The sequence below is a fragment of the Triticum aestivum genome, chromosome 5D (genome assembly GCF_018294505.1).
Source record: "Triticum aestivum cultivar Chinese Spring chromosome 5D, IWGSC CS RefSeq v2.1, whole genome shotgun sequence".
Classification (NCBI taxonomy): Eukaryota; Viridiplantae; Streptophyta; class Magnoliopsida; order Poales; family Poaceae; genus Triticum; species Triticum aestivum.
In genome coordinates, this window is record NC_057808.1 from 119,417,766 (window position 1) to 119,434,759 (window position 16,994).

At 44.9% G+C, this 16,994-nt stretch overlaps 1 protein-coding gene and 1 long non-coding RNA gene across 4 annotated transcripts; both read right to left on the reverse strand.

Annotated features, from left to right (window-relative positions):
- Positions 1-9,405: 9,405 nt before the first annotated feature.
- On the reverse strand, positions 9,406-12,844 carry LOC123120340 (uncharacterized). Its single transcript, XM_044540309.1, has 11 exons — positions 12,082-12,844; positions 11,795-11,965; positions 11,319-11,715; positions 11,107-11,237; positions 10,908-10,983; positions 10,588-10,826; positions 10,316-10,502; positions 10,086-10,211; positions 9,758-10,014; positions 9,606-9,681; positions 9,406-9,531 (listed from the first exon to the last, which is right to left on the reverse strand). Exons 3-11 carry the CDS (start codon positions 11,451-11,453, stop codon positions 9,406-9,408), a joined length of 1,353 nt encoding a protein of 450 aa, XP_044396244.1. The 5' UTR covers positions 11,454-11,715; positions 11,795-11,965; positions 12,082-12,844.
- Positions 12,845-13,725: 881 nt separating this feature from the next.
- LOC123124460 (uncharacterized) lies at positions 13,726-15,821 on the reverse strand. 3 transcript variants are annotated; one of them, XR_006461089.1, is made up of 3 exons: positions 15,151-15,821; positions 14,790-14,894; positions 13,726-14,170 (listed from the first exon to the last, which is right to left on the reverse strand). It is a non-coding gene; the product is annotated as an uncharacterized lncRNA (long non-coding RNA). The 3 variants fall into 3 exon arrangements; XR_006461088.1 differs by having other exon boundaries at positions 13,726-14,219; XR_006461087.1 differs by lacking the exon at positions 13,726-14,170 and having other exon boundaries at positions 14,539-14,894.
- Between the last annotated feature and the right edge of the window lie 1,173 nt (positions 15,822-16,994).

The window sequence follows — 16,994 nt, forward strand, 5'->3', positions numbered from 1 at the left end:
CGTTTGTCAGTCCAAATGACATAACCGTATACTCATATAACCCGTACCTTGTGGTGAAAGTTGTTTTTGGTATATCCTTTTCTTGTATCTTCAGCTGGTGATACCCCGATCGCAGATCGATCTTTGAAAACACTTTAGCTCCTTGCAACTGGTCAAACAAATCATTGATCATCGGTAGCGGGTACTTGTTCTTGATCGTCACTTCATTCAACGCACGATAATCAACAACCATTCTTAATGATCCATCCTTCTTCTCAACCAAGAGCACTGGGGATCCCCATGGTGATGAACTTCGTCGAATGTAACCTTTCTCCAATAACTCCTTAATCTGCTTCTTGATCTCTTCTAGATCATTTGCGGGCATCCGGTATGGTCTCTTCGATATCGATCCAGTGCCTGGCAATAGTTCTATCAAAAACTTGATGTCTCGATCTCGCGGCATGCCTGGTAGCTCCTCTGGAAATACATCTGGGTAATCCTTCACTACAGGCACTTCCTCCTGAACAACTCCCGAGAGAGAATTTACTTGAGTCCTCCTAGGCGCATGCCTAGATACATACTTGATCCTTTTTCCCTCCGGGGTGGTGAGTAAAATCGACTTACTGGCGCAATCGATGTTTCCCCATACATCGATAGCCAATCCATGCCTAGTATCACATCCAATCCTTGTGACTCCAAAATTATCGGTCCGAGGGGAAAACATGGCTTCCAATGGTCAATGGCATCTGAAAACATCCTTGACTTGCCATATACTCCGCTCCTGGTGAGCTTACTAACATAGGTGTCCTAAGTACTTTAGTGGGCAACTTATATTTATCCACGAATCCCCTTGAAATGTATGAATGCGATGCACCAGTATCAAAAAGAACAATTGCAGTAAATGACTTAACCAAAAACTTACCGACAACTGCATCAGGCTGCTCTTCAACCTCCTCCACGTTCACGTGGTTCACTTGTCCCCTGTTGAAAGGGTTGGGCTTCTTCCCAGAGCTTCCATTGCCATTCCCATTCTTCGCTTCAGGGCACTCAGTGGCATAGTGTCCAGTCTTCCCACACTTGAAACAAGTAATGTGACTTAGGTCCTTCTTGGCGGGTGTGGCTGGATTGGAGCGGTTCTGATTACTGCTTGCTCCATTCCCATTCCCATTCTTGGGGCCATTGTGGTTATGGGAACTTCCTCCATTGTGAGTGTGGCCTCCATGGTTATGGGTATATCCTCCCGAGTTCGGGGTAAAACGAGGCTTCTGCTGTGCTCCTGAACTGTACTTTCCTTGCCCATACTTCCTCTTGCGGCTCTCAATCTGCTGCTGCTTCCCTTCAATCATAAGAGCCTTGTCTACCAGCTCCTAGTAGTTGTTAAATGTTGCCACCGTCAATTGCATGCTCATCTCATCATTCAGCCCTTCCATAAACTTCTCCTGCTTCGCGGCATCTGTGGCCACATCATCAGGGGCATAACGAGATAGCTTACTAAACTCATCTACGTACTGAGCCACAGTATGATTTCCCTGGCGCAAGTTGCGAAACTCACGCTTCTTCATGCTCATAGCTCCAGTTGAGACATGGGCTGTGCGGAATGCTTGCTGAAACTGATCCCAAGTGATATTGGCTATAGGGAAAGTGGTCGTGTAATTCTCCCACCATGAAGCTGCTGGTCCATCCAATTGATGTGCGGCGAAACGCACCTTCTCAGCATCGGTGCAACCTGCGGTGGTCAACTCCCTTCCAATCTTGCATAGCCAGTCATCGGCAACTATTGGCTCTGTGCTACTGGAAAACACCGGCGACTGCAACCTCAGAAAACGGGCTAAGTTATCAACTGGTGGTGGTGGCGGAGGGTGGTTATTGTTGTTGTTGTTGCCTTGGTTCTGGACTAATATCTGCATCAAGGCATTCTGCCGCTGGATCAACTGGGTGATCTCCGGTGGGAAGACAAATCCGATATCATGTCTCGGAGGCATCTGATGGGTTTAGAGGGAAGAGATTAGAATAGAAAGGAGGTCTAGTGAGAAAACACTACCCATATGCACATGAGACAAACACAATCATATCACACCAAATTAATTCAAGCAAGGGCATACAATTGGTCTAGAACTATCGTTACAAAAGTGCTCGGACTATTACTATTTACATGGGGGAAACTACTATTCATATGGTGGTCATCTAGAAATTTTGATCGGTGGAAGACTCCATGATATCCGCCCCAGCTTCGTCTTCATAGTCATCATCACTACCATCAGGGTCGGAGTCGGTGTCGTCGATGATGATGTAGTCTTCAGAACGAATTTCCTTGGGTTCGTCGTCTTCTCCTCCTGGCGCGGGGTCTCCCATGAAAACTCCTAGCTTCCTCGTCAGGTCGTCATTCTTCTCCACAAGTATCGCGATTTCCTCCTCATATCCGTCACGAGTGGACTTGAGTTCCTCTTCTAGCTCCATGTTCCTAGTCATCGCCTTCTCCAGATCTATCATGTTAGCGCACATCTGGTTCTCCTGGTGTCGAATGTGCTGGTTTAGCTCCTGGATGAAAGCTGCAATGGACCTGTCCCTCCTGGTTCTGACTATCTCCCATTGCTCATCAAGGCGCCCACATATCTGATACATAGTGTCCTTGAGATCCTTGTGATAAACTTCGCCAATGCGTCCCATGGCGATGTGGGCCGCCATGCTCTTTCCTAGACTCCAGGTTGGTGCATCAAAGGAAAACTCTATGGGCTCCGTAACTGGCGTGAATGTCCTTCCTGGAACTTGAACTCAAATCATCCAACGCTCCTCTTCTGGTAAAGTGGCGGTGTAGGTCCCGGTGAAACTGGGTATTCCAATGTTTAGGTACCTAGTGACTTCCTTCAAGTGTCGTCCAAAGGGTGTGTCTTCATCCGGTTGAGCAAACTTGTTCCTCGAGTCCGCCATCCTAAAGAGTAGAAAATGGAGAGGAGTCAGAAATGAGTAGAGAAGAGTGACCTATGGCTCATCTTAATGGTCGTGTCCTACATTCAGCGTGTGCTCTGATACCATCTTGTAGCGATCCGACCTCAGACGGTCAAATCTCTGTGTTCAGTGTCATCCCTGGATCGGTAATGCTGACACACACAATACTTGAATGGATTTATAACAGAGTAGCAATCACACACTTATTACATGAATGTCTCAAAAGAGAACTTATTACAATAAATATGGCTTAAGGCCATATAACTAAGATAACAGCGGAAGGCTTGGAAGATAAAGTGAGTCCATCAACTCCAACGACATAGCTCAGTGCATGACAACGACCTAGCGCACCTTACTCTTCGTATGGAAAGTCTGCAACACGATATGTTGCAGCCCGAAACTGGGTCAGCACATGGAATATGCTGGCAATATAACACAGTAGAGCAATGAACAGATAAATGCTATCACTACATGCATATATGGCTGGTGGAGGCTCTATGATTATAATGTTTTGCGAAAAACCAGTTTTTCCCTACAACAAAGGAATATGTTTATTTAACTATCATGGTGGTTGAAACATCATTGAGAAGGTTCCTCCAACTCAATCCCAATTAAAATAGTCATTATCGTCCCAACAAATTAATTTAGAGTGATGAGATCAAATCAATAATTCAAGTACCAGATACTCAAGATGTCCATAACCGGGGACACGGCTAACCATGATTAGTTTATACACTCTGCAGAGGTTTGCGCACTTTTCCCCACAAGACTCGATCTCCTCCGTTGGATTTCCCGCACTACATGGTGTTTGAGAAACGGATGACCGAGACACAGTCTTTCCAAAGCATTAACTCTTTACTCTGGGTAGACAGTTACACCTACTTTCCCCTACATCTGCTAGCCTACCACTGAAAGCGGTCATACAACATACTCAACTATGCCAGAGCCCATAATGGCTTGTGGCTGCACACGGAAGTTTCTAGCATGAATAATCTTATGATCCCTTTGAGCCTGGGTGGCGGACCGTAGGATGATCACACGGGTACTCCGGGATATCCTAGGACAACACTGGATTCTCAAGGTGCCCACAAGCAATCCACCCAGATGTGTATTAAAGTTGCCACCTTAAGTTTCACCATTAATTTAACAAACTCACATCTGTCATGGATACACTCAAACCCAATCCACGTCTGCGAGCATAGCATGGCAATATAAGCATAACGTAGAAGTAACTCCCAAGGGTTTGATAGTAAAACAGGTAATAGGTTCTACCTCATCATCTACTTCCCAGAACCCACAAGTTAATCACATCCTAATCATGCAGTGTTTGAGGATTGTAACTAATGCATAAAACTGGGTATGAAAGGAGTATGATCAATGTGTTACTTGCCTTGCTGACGATCTGCAAATCCTAAAGACTCATAGTAGCACGCTTCGCACTCCGGGAATTCTATCGCAAACAAACAATAGCACACATAAGCAATCAAGCAAGGATGCACGGGTAAAACTCAAATAAGAAGATCTAACTAGAAAGTTCAACTGAAGAACTCCGGTTTGCAAAAAGAATCAAATCAAACGGAGCAACGAAACTCAAACTATGAAAGAAACAAGATCTGTTTACTAATCTGGACTAAAGTCAAATTTTACAGTACCAAAATCTTGTTCAAGTTGGTTAAGCACAAAGAGGGCTTCGAGACGAAGATCTAGGCGCTTGTTTCACCTGATTTGGATAAACGAGCGAAAAGATAAACTAAAACGAAAATCAGGACAGAAATCGCGATCGAAAATAATCGCGGAAAAACCCTGGAAAAATAAAACGAGACGAACAGGCTAACGGACGAACGTTCGCTGTCTGCGGCTAACTGACGAACAACGTTCGTTAAAACGAACGTACGGACGAACGTCCGCTAAACAACTAAACCGAGAAAACCAAACCGATCTAATAAAAAAACAGATCTAGGGTTTAAAAAACCCAAACGGTTTTTATACCTAAAACGAAAAAAAAGACGGCGGTCGACGGCGGCGGCTTCCGGCGAATCCGGCGAGGCGGGGTGGCGGGGCTGCGGCGAGGGGCGACGGCGGCATGGGCGGCGTGCGGCGCGGGCAGCGCAGGCGGCGGCGCGGCGGCGTGCGGCTGCTACTGCTGCTGCAGGCGGCGGGAGGCGTGGCTAGCGGCGGCGTGTGGGGCAAGGGGGGGCGGCGATGGCTATATAAGAGAGGGGGCGCGACTTGCGGGAGGGGGCGGTCGGCGGCGACGGGCGACCGGACTCCTTCGGGAGTCCGTGTCGGGGACGAAGGCGCGGCGCGGCGCGGTGGCTGGGCCTCGGCCTAGTTCGGTCCGGTGGATTTTTCTAAACTGATTTCGCCGAAAAAAATCCTAAAAAATAAAATAAGAATCTAAAAATATCAAAACAAATTTTCACCGTCTAAATAGAATATTTAGAACAAAGTGAACATTTTCTTGGCCCTAAAATGCAATTTTGAAAAATGTGCAAAATTTTCTAATTCAAATAGAAATTGCAATAAAATTCAAATAAAATTATTTATTTGATTTTAGTATTTTTCTTCCAATATTTCATTTATTTTGGAAAAGTCATATTATCTCCTCTCATATATTTTAATATGAAATGTTTTCGGAGAGAAGAATAATTAAAACCAAAGTGATCCTTGTTTCGATATTTGATAAAATTCAAATATGAAAAACTTGAAATCCCCAACTCTCTTCGTGGGTCCTTGAGTTGCGTAGAATTTCGAGGATCGCAAAGCAAAATGCAGTAAAATATGATATGCATGAATGACCTATGTATAACATTCCAAATTAAAAATTTGGGATGTTACACTAAGCTGCCCATATTTAAGCCCCTTAATATCAATAAGACCTCGTGTGAAGTTATTAGTCAACCTAAAAAATATGGGGTCCCACAATAGCCTATAATCTCTTCTATAAAATCACGGGAAATGTCCGGGCATGGGGTCGTGTGCGTCTTACTTTCCTCGAGGGATTTCATGATCTTTGTGAGGAAGAAGGGCGGCACAAATTCCATATTGTCCTTCTCCGTGACCTGACCCGCCCTTCCCCCAATCCCTTTTTGAGATATGATCCCTTCCCGGCTCCGAGACCTCTAGGAGCTCGTGGTAGAAATCATAGATGTGGTGCCGGAGCGTGAGATCCCCAAAGATGAACGTGTCACCCATCCGGAGAGCCCTAATCATACATTGGCTCCGCCTCCCATTAACGATAGCATGGAAAAGTGTGGTGCTCGTGTCCCCCTCTAGAATCCATTGTTACCCTCCCCTTTGCTGCTAGTATAACTCCTTGTAGCATGTGGGAAAGGCCAGTTTTGACTTCAATCTCATGCTTTCGTGCCCACTCCATGGACGAAAGGTCCGTCAAATACGACTTAAGGTCCAGTCCATAACCTAAGCCACGATGGCTTCTTTCCTATGCTTAAGATTGCTACCCATATTCACGCCTAGCCTCGAAGATGATGTCACAACCGACTAATACAATGTTGCCACCCATCCAACTCATCACACAAAGGTACGCATCGGTGCGGGGTCGAGCCTTCGCCTGATTCCACACGTCGATCACCATGTCCACAAAAAACAATTGGATCAACCATTGTTTCTCAATGAAGAAACGCCTCACAAGCCACCTCTCCTCCTCCCTACAGAACAACTGGAGAGTACAATGATTGGATCCCAGGTTAAGTTCCGCTGCGAGGGATCATCACAAGAATCTAGTCTCCCAATCACTAGTCACAAAACACCTGATCTAGCACGCACTGCACAGTGTCATCTCTCTCTCTCTCTCGCGCGCTCTCGTGCAAACTCTTGTGTGCGGTTCTAAGTCTATAGAAATCGCAGATGAGCGACATTAGAGAGATTAGAGTTTCTTAGTTGACATTTATATGTGACTCATCCTAATTTGCACATTTTTGATAATTTTTAGAGAATAATACCGCAAAAGCATTCACGTCCTCTTTGCACTGGCATACTGCTTGAATTCTCGCCTCCCATGCTCCGCTAGTCAGCCACCTAGTTCATGCTTCGTGCGATGCTTACTCTAAGTCAAACGCGTTATCGATGATCTGAGCGTTGACCTCGCAAGGAAAAGGAAAGAGGAAGGGAAGATGTGAGGGAAATCCACCAAAGCTGAGAAAAACAATTCAGGCAACAAAATATAAATAAACAAAGAGTGAATTCCATTTTTTACCCCTCATTTTAACATTTTTTACACTAATTACCCCATTTAACAAATTTTCATCCAGATTACCCCATTTAGCAAAGGTCTTGCCAGTTTTTACCCCAGTAATTTTTTGAGAGCGATCTGCCAATTAACTCCGTGCCATCAGATTCCTCTTGGCATTTTTTTCCAATGCCCGAACCGGCCACTTGGTTGAGCAGCACCCGTTTTCTTTTTCTCCTAGCTGTCAGGTGTACGTGTGCACCACATCGCGGGAAAGGGGAACACTTATCTTGAGCGGTCAAGTACGTTCAATTTTTTTTTTAAGTTCCATTTGTATTAGACGGTAGAGATATTTCCAAGCGGCAACAGGTGGCAAGGACTGAAGAGAAATGAAAGGAAAGAGAGAGACTCCGGAAAGGGGATGATAAGCCGGGATCCCCAAATGGGTGTTGTAAGCACTCCACACCAGCAATTCTCCATTGCCCCAAGGTTGCCCTAATGATTTGGATCAAGCTGTTAACCGGAGCAATTTTCCTGTTGAAAACTCTCCTGTTTCTCTCCAGCCACACCTCCTAGACCACAATCATCATCACCGCTTTCATGCCCTTACAGTATCTATCCTCCGCTCTCTTCATGTACTGCGCCGACCGCCGAGACCAGGCGGCCAGGTTGTAGGATCAAGAGTGCTGCAGCCCGTCCATGTACTGATACGTTTTCATTTTGCAGTGACACCGGGCATTCCCAAAAAAGATGGACAGACGTCTCGAGGTTCCGACAGCACAGCTGGCAAAAATATTCATTTGGACAGTACGTTCAATTTTGCATTGTGAGTTGTGTTTCGTAAGTTTAATGTGATGATATTTTAGTTTTCTTCCTTGATGCAAAACATCAGAGGACGCATTTATTTTACGCTTTGGGAGATCATCAAACTAAAACATCACATTCTATTTTACAGGTCTGCCGTGCTATTGTCGAACATGTGTTTTTTAGTTGGGCTCCAATGATGTGTGTCCATTGAAAATTAGTACTACCAGTTATTAACATAATAGTATGGGATTTTTTTGTTACTAGTTAAATGCCCGTGCGTTGCAACGGGAAAACATCAGTTATGTGAAACATCATTCACATCCGGCCAATTCTTACATGGCATTTGGTTTTCTTTTGTGAGCATATATGTTCAGAGTTTGGCGCATCTTAAGATAGTGTAAGGCGGAAGTGATTAATACATATGTATCTTCCTTTCCCCGTTTCCAGCAGCGCACAACAATCCCTCAAAATCCCTAAAAAAACAATCCCTCAAAAAAAAAAGCAGCGCACAACATCCTCTCGGCCTCTCCCCATCTCAGCCGCTGACCAGGGAGAGGGAGGGGGCACCACCGGCCACCATAGCGACCTGCCCTCCGAGGAGCAGCCGCCGCCCGCCGGGATCTAGCGTCGGCTTAAGTTGTCATCTCGCCCTCGCGGTTCTTGCATCGCGCAGCCAGGGGCCACCACCCCTGCCCTGCTCCCTCCCCCTAACGATCGGCGACGACTGCCTGTGCGGCCGCGCCATTATGTTGCCGGCCAACTGCCCTGCGTCTCCACTCCTCCAAGGCTCCAACACCCCTTCGCTGACCCCCTGCCTGCCGGGTTGCCGGACAAAATTTTGTTGAGGCCAACCACATCACAAACGGCACACAGGTAAACTAACATCTTCCACCAAATTCCCCATTTACTAAGTAGTAGCCTTATTTTGTTTAGTTGCTTACATCTCGTGATAAGTAGTAGCCTGATCTTGCGTAAATTGCAAGGAAAATCATAGTCAGAGAAGAATTGATCTAGGACTTGTTAATATTGGTGAGTCATGCATGTACATGTGTCTATATTTGTGGATCTCAGACATCAGTCTTCAGGCGTTCATATATGTTTGTGCCTGCAGTCTTTCATTTAGCTCCGGATGCTGTGAAAAATCATCGTAGATTTATACTGTGCCATCTGCACAATGTCAAAATGTTTCTAATAGCCGAAGTTATTTTCTGCTACTTAGTCTAGTTTTGATGCACCCAGAATTTTGTTATAATTACCAAAATATTGCAGGTGTCGATGGAGGAACAGGTGGTAATGTCATTCTTGGTTTCTCAAGATCTGTCTGGGATTTCAGTAACTTGCAACATCACACGGTATGCTTTTGGTAATTAAACTTACATTTTGCTCCAGCAATGCATCTTACTGAAACCTTATAATAACCAATATCCTCAAGTGCCTTAATTGATCGTCGCTGTTATAATAAAATAACACATATGATTGTCCGACTAAAAAAAGTTTATCCCAATTCTCTTCACCAAATCACGCACGACTTGTGGAATATTTTCTACGCATTCATTGTCCTTGTACGACAGCAAGTGTACCAACACCTGATTCCGTAGGTCATAATCGTCCTGCACGTGAATTATGCTGTCATGCAAAGCTCACATCTAAAAGGACACATGAATGGTGAATGTAGAGTACTCACCGGGACAACTGGTAATCCATGTTCATGATCATGCCACGTGCGCATAATCTTTAAAACTAAAAACCCAGACATATTGCTGCATAGGAGTAAATGTTATTAGCAATATGATAGATGAAAATATGGTCAAATAATTGGAATGTTAAGGTTATAACCTGTTTGGGTTTTTTGGAACTCCAATTGGTATGATGCGACGCCATCTAAAAACATCATCATTCCAGCCAGGAATTGCATCTTGTAATGCTATGTTTAGATGGAATGAAATACATTGAATCTTAAATATGTCCTTCTGTGAAGGATTCTTTTTCCATGCATCCGATAGGGGAAGAGGGTCGAGTATAGTGATTGTTCTATCCAATAGGTCGAACAGGAAGAGGATGAAGCGACCGGTTGTACAAAACGGCAACAAAATCTGTGTGAAGTAGGCTTTAGAAATAAAATACGGGGGTGAAAAGCACACACAGAGATGGGAAGTATGATTACCAACTTGCACACCGAGACGTCAAAGCACATATCAGGCCAACAATGAAATAGTTTTGCAATAATGTAGCGTTGGGCATCAAATGGTAAACGGAGTTTTGGATCTTGTGTAGAGTCATTTAGTATCATCTGAGAGGAAAGTAAAGGATTATTAACATTCTATGCGTTTATGGTTGCAATTATATGTGCTCGTCGCCGTAAAAAATAAGTATTATGAGATTTTAATAACTTACAGAAAATCTGAGATCCATATAGTGATATGGAGTGTCTTTAGCCCATTGAATGTCGTCTGTAGCATTTACTCGAACAGCCATGTTAAAACTGTCGACATCAATAGCCCGTGTATTCTTTAGTAAGTCTTGTAGTTGTCTAAGACTTATACTTAGTGGGTAGGGCTTGGAGCTACGGATCCATTCTTTCCTATCAAATAAACCATAGCATCAACGATATAGTGAAAAAATAATATACATAAATGCAGATATTGTTATTTTGAAAGTTGACTTACTCTCGGGAATCTGCATTATGAATGGACATGATATGACCTCGAAGTTTGCAAAGTAGCTCATTTTTATTAAGTGGCATTCTCAGAACAACCATGGCAGGTGGCGGGTCCAATATTTCAACACCGTCAGTATCTATTATATCGTCTGCTGGATTATGGTACTCAGGAGTTCCTTTTATATCGTTCAGATCTGATTCATGGAGAATGATTGCTACTTTTTGCCTGAAGGGTTTGACATCTTCCTGCAAAAAAATAATTAGAATCAATATATTACAACATTGAATTAGATATGCAATACACTTTTGTCATCCTTCACAAATTACCTGTGTAACAGGATGTGACAGTTTGTGTCCTGTCCAGTATTCAATGAATTGTAGCATGAACAAGCCGCAAGATGATCTATTGGTTAAAAATATTGGGCACATTAGTAATAAGCAAACATAAGGAATTGTTGAATAATAATCAATAATTGTTACTGCTGCTCTCATTTCGCATTTTCTCATGTGATGATTTCAAACATACCCATCAGATTGAATTCGATCTTGAATATACTCTTTTATAGTCCATCTAGTTACATCAATATCTGGCCAAGTACCTAGGTTAAACCCATTCATCTTAGAAGCAATCTTTAGATGCGCCTCAAGCCCCTGAAGCTGTTAAATAGGAAAAAGAGTATGATAATATAGGTGAAACTAAATGCATGAATTCCAAGTACAGATATAGTAAAATCATACCGTAAGTTGTAGATCAGCTCGGCTCATTCGAGAACCAAAAGAATCGAGTACTTGTATCTCGCGTTGTTCGATATTGACAACAGATAGATACCAATGCGTTTGGTTCATATTGATTGGAATGAACAACTGACACATAATATACAAGTCGTTGCCCCGGCTAGGTAAACAAATTGATAACAAATGATAGAACCATAGGTAGGAAAATTAGTCTAACCATGTCATGCTGTAGATACTTAAGCACCTTTTCAACCATGTGGTGATGACTCTCAAGGCTTATAGGAATTTCACCATCTCGCTTAAGTATTCCTGAATCATATGTAGTTTCCAAGAATACACGTGCACCCGCTGTACAAAATTTATCCTGGACCCTTAGGCAGTAAATATATGCATTTATGACCTATAGTAGAAAAAGTAACAAATAAATTAGACATTCTTGAAGTGTGTAAGTATGATCATCGGAATATATTTTAGCTGACCTCGCTCTCCACCCATATCTCATCTTCTAAAAGACATTCCAAATCTCGACGTGTCAAGGTTGTGTCATGGATATTCACTAACTTGGTTTTGCTAGGGAAGGACATGATGTATTCCTTCATTTCAGTAAAATTAATAGCACATGCATTTTCTTTTATCTCATTCAGATCCATCTGAAACAACATAGACATAAGTAAAGCTTAATTGAATAAAAAATGTGGTGGTTGTTTATATAGCGCCTGTGGAAGCTGATCCGCTTGTTGCTAATACGTGAATGCAAGGAGCTCACCTCGGCGGGTGCGACGGACATGGCGAGTGGAGCGCAGAGGCAACAGCGACCGTAGCGCAGCGTCGCCGAGAGGACGGCCTTGAGGTGCTTTACACCGGTGAGGCCGTCCCGGCTGCCGTCGTTTCCCCAACGTATACAGGTTCTCTTCCACGACTGATGAACGTGCCCACAAAGGATCGGCCAGAGAGAGAAGAAAGAGACCTATGCAGGGCGTCAATGGGGTAGTGCGAGCAGCCTTGCTTTATTATTTATACTTCCCTTCCGCTGAACTCGGGAATTTCTTCCTGCATGTGACACGCGGCCTTAACTGCCCTGCAATCTCGGCGATTATCTTCCCTACATAGGGCAATCTCCGCGATTATCTTCCCTACATAAACATGATTGCTTCCATCTGATTTGTTTACCGATAGGGAGCAAGAAAATCGCCAGAGATATCGCTCCGTTTTATTGTCTCGTATACTCTTACTCTGAGTGGAAACATCCCATCCAGCGACAAATTTGGCTAGTCTATGGCGGATAAGATGGAAACACAAAGCAGTCCATTTTTTAAGTCTTCTGATGATATTCGTTTTGCTACCAGGAGAGCAAATGTTGATACTCATGACTGTGCGTGAGTGGCGCAGGAGCACGTTGGCTGGATCATAGCCCTCATTTTATTCTACATAGTCTATGAGCTGATAACATATTATGGTTTCAGTTAAATGAAATTCAGAGAGGCTCGTAGGATTGCTGGTTGTCTGGTTCGAAGACAAGCTGGTTCATGTATGTCGTTTTCAGAAACCCTACAAAATAGGTTTAATCAAACAATATAAATCAATGTTAAACTTTCTTTGTTAACGCAAGGACTCACGTTTTGCTCTGTTGACCTCAAGCAGTGTGGCACCTAAAGTCCAGAGCCCCTGCTTCGCTAGTCCCCATCGTGTCAAGTGGCGTGACACATGCTGGTCCCAAACGCGTAGGTAGATAAACTCCCTCCTGTTTGAGCAATGAAATGTTAGCCCTGTGACACAGTAAAATGTATTATACATGAACCACTTGGATGAAGTACTTACCGACTGTCCATTAGCACCACATGTCGGTATGGCGTGGTACGGTCGGATGACCTGTGTAACATTATGCGGCTGACATGCATCACTATACCAATGACATCTGGGCAAAAAATGTTCAGAATTTATTAACAAGGCCTGGCTCAACCACATGTCAGCATAATTAATCGTGAAATGATACAAAGCACCTGCAAGCATCCTGTCTCTGAGGCTGAAGACATTTATAAAATCTCTGAATAGTGGCGGCAACGTAGTGATGTTAATGCTGGCCCTTGCAAGACGTATTTTAGTGCGCGAGTGGAGGGCGATGTAAAAGTCACATGGCAACCACAAAGCAACTGGCAGATGCACACCTGCTGGTTCGAAACCAACTTTACTGAAAAAGTATACTGAGCCGGCACGTAGGTTGTCCATGAAGCGATATGCGATAGGTTGAAACGGATCGAATGCAATTGCATCCATTTTGACCCCCTGTGAAATTTATTGCATACATTAGCAGCATGTTGCTTCCATTTTGACCCCCCCAATGAAATTTACTGTATACATTTTGAATTCTTACAGTCTGGTCGATGAGGATGGCGTGAAAGACGGCAGTTCCACTCCGAGTATGTTTGATGCGAGCACACAAAACCTTTGTCATTGCGTCCCAACCTCTATTGTATATGTGTAGGTTCTCAATTTCGTTGAACCTTACATGCCTGCAATTGCTCAGCATTGAGAAAGAGAACAATAATGCAGATTATACTTATGCAAATAGCTAAAAGCAGGAATGGAACTAATGTTGCATGTTGATCGGAGGGGGAGAGCCAACGGGAGCGGGAACGAAGTTCACAGGTGGTGGTGCCATGATCCTCTTTGAGCCAGGACGGCCCATTTGAGTCGAAACCTGACATGGGTAATAGACGATTACTTTTGCTTGAAAAGAATACATCAAAGCTTCCATCGGTCACTGAAACTTCTCCGGGCAGAATATATGGTCCAGCAGAAAGCTACACTACCGGCAAGTATTCAAGCTCATCCATGTTATCTGTTTTGCATCTTCTCTGAAATTAAGGACATTACTGGCATAATTGGCCCATCAATCACCCGCTCCTAAGTGAAAAATAATTGAACAACTGAAGTGGGGCCACACACTCTATATTAGATAGCATATCAAACAATACCAAATGTACCAAAACTCAATGAGAAAGAAACAGAGGTAGACATGAACATTTAAGAGTTTAAACAACATGCACTTTACAAGAAAAATTGGACTGGTCTCTCTTGTCATTATCGATTCCTTATCTTTCAACAGATTAACAGATTCAGATTCTACTACATATATGTGTCAATGCATTTTCTTATGAGTCCTGCTACTACAGACTTGAGCTCCTTATTCCGAGGTAGTGAAGAAAAATTGGACTGGTCTCTCATGTCCGATATTATAGTAGATTGATTGACACTCTTGCCTAACATGCTGAATTCTACACATGAAAAAGCATCACCTCGAGGGTCAATTCTAGACATGAAAAAGCATCACCTAGAGGGTCTGAAAATTAACGCAATGTATGGATTTGGATGATGATTGACACTCTGTGCATACATGGCTGAATCAAATGTTGGACTTGGCTGATGTCTACTCTGCTCACGGCGCTTGTTAACAGGGGTCAAGTGGAAGCATACCTCTGGTGTAGATGCCGTAGGCGACATTGGAGTGCTGGACGGATGTTTGTGTACCTCCGGCGAACTCGGAGCTTCTTCCTCCCGTGACGCTCTTAACTGTCGTATCTGAAACAGATGAGAATTTTGTTTGCAACCAATTAGGTGATGATATGGAAACTGCTGTACCCACTCAACAATTGGAAAAGGAGGCCATGGATCTTCAGAACGAAGAGCAAAACAAGATGGTTGAGGACCAGTGTCAGGAAGATGCAGCAGAAACTGCACCAGTTTCCTCTGACGAGCAAGATGGTAGCACTGAAGAAATAGAAGAAGAGGCCATGGATCCTCATAACGTGTTAACAGGGTTCAAGGAGAAGCATACCTCTGGTGTAGACGCCGCAGGAGACATTGGCGAACTCGGAGCTCCTTCCTGCTGCGAACTCGGCGGAAACATTGGATGTTTCGTCGACAATTAACGTGATGGAGATTCCAGCGTAGTACTCTTCCTTCTTATAGCAAAAAAGAACAATCCGGGTCAAACACTCGATTGAGTTTTGTTGGACAAGGACACGGTCTGCATCATCTAATCGTAATCGGATCCCCTTATGTACATGTCTGCATTTGGTCTACTGCTAAGGTTCCATCACCGTGCTTCTTCCTGATCCTGCCCCCTCTTGCGCAGCTCTTGCTTTCCTGGATCTTCCTCAGCCACTGTACAAGAGATGATTGTGGAATGGACGTTGAACACCGAGTACCCGCGCTCGGCCTAGCTCTTGACAGACACCGAGGGAGCTGGGAATGCGCGCTCCTGGTCGCCGCTGGCATACATGAGCTGGTGGAGACGCCGGTCGGCGTGCGGGATGGAGCCGGCGGGGACGGCAGCCACGGCGCCGCCGCTGGCTTCCGAGTCTCGCGGAGGAGGGGGGCGAGGCGGGCCTCGATGCGCTCCACACCGGCGACGGCCACATCCTCGTCCCGCAGGTAGACGAGGCAGGCGAGGCGGCCGCGATGCGACCACGCCCTGGCATCGACGACGCTGCAGCTCATGTCGGCCAGCACGGCTGTGACGCCCCCGATTTGACCGTACACTAATCATGCACGCAAATGTGTACGATCACGATCAGGGACTCACGGGAAGATATCACAACACAACTCTAAAACATAAATAAGTCATACAAGCATTATAATACAAGCCAGGGGCCTCGAGGGCTCGAATACAAGTGCTCGATCATAGACGAGTCAGCGGAAGCAACAATATCTGAGTACAGACATAAGTTAAACAAGTTTGCCTTAAGAAGGCTAGCACAAAAGTAGCAACGATCGAAAAGGCAAGGCCTCCTGCCTGGGACCTCCTAACTACTCCTGGTCGTCGTCAGCGGCCTGCACGTAGTAGTAGGCACCTCCAGTGTCGTAGGTGTCGTCGTCGACGGTGGCGTCTGGCTCCTGAACTCCACATCTGATTGCGACAATCCGGTATAGAAAGGGGAAAAGAGGGAGAAAAGCAACCGTGAGTACTCATCCAAAGTACTCGCAAGCAAGGAGCTACACTACATATGCATGGGTATATGTGTAAAGGGGCATATCAGTGGACTGAACTGCAGAATGCCAGAATAAGAGGGGGATAGCTAGTCCTGTCGAAGACTACGCTTCTGGACATCTCCATCTTGCAGCATGTAGAAGAGAGTAGATTGAAGTCCTCCAAGTAGCATCGCATAGCATAATCCTACCCGGCAATCCCCTCCTCGTCGCCCTGTTAGAGAGCGATCACCGGGTTGTATCTGGCACTTGGAAGGGTGTATTTTATTCAGTATCCAGTTCTAGTTGTCATAAGCTCAAGGTACAACTCCGGGTCGTCCTTTTACCGAGGGACACGGCTATTCGAATAGATAAACTTCCCTGCAGGGGTGCACCACATAACCCAACACGCTCGATCCCAATTGGCCGGACACACTTTCCTGGGTCATGCCCGGCCTCGTAAGATCAACACGTCGCAGCCCCACCTAGGCTCAACAGAGAGGTCAGCACGCCGGTCTAACCCTATGCGCGCAGGGGTCTGGGCCCATCGCCCTATGCACACCTGCACGTTGCGTACGCGGCCGGAAGCAGACCTAGCCTAGTGGCGTTCCAGTCCAATCCGGCGCGCGCCACTCAGTCGCTGACGTCAAGAAGGCTTCGGCTGATACCACGACGCCGGGATACCCATAACTACTCCCACGTAGATGGTTA

Coding starts and splice junctions, on each gene's coding strand:
- LOC123120340 (XM_044540309.1), bottom strand. CDS start 11,453: ATGTGTCAGTTGTTCATTCCAATCAATATGAACCAAACGCATTGGTAT. Junction 10,984..11,106: donor GATCGAATTCAATCTGATGG/GTATGTTTGAAA, acceptor TTTAACCAATAG/ATCATCTTGCGGCTTGTTCA. Junction 9,532..9,605: donor ATGGATTACCAGTTGTCCCG/GTGAGTACTCTA, acceptor ATTCACGTGCAG/GACGATTATGACCTACGGAA.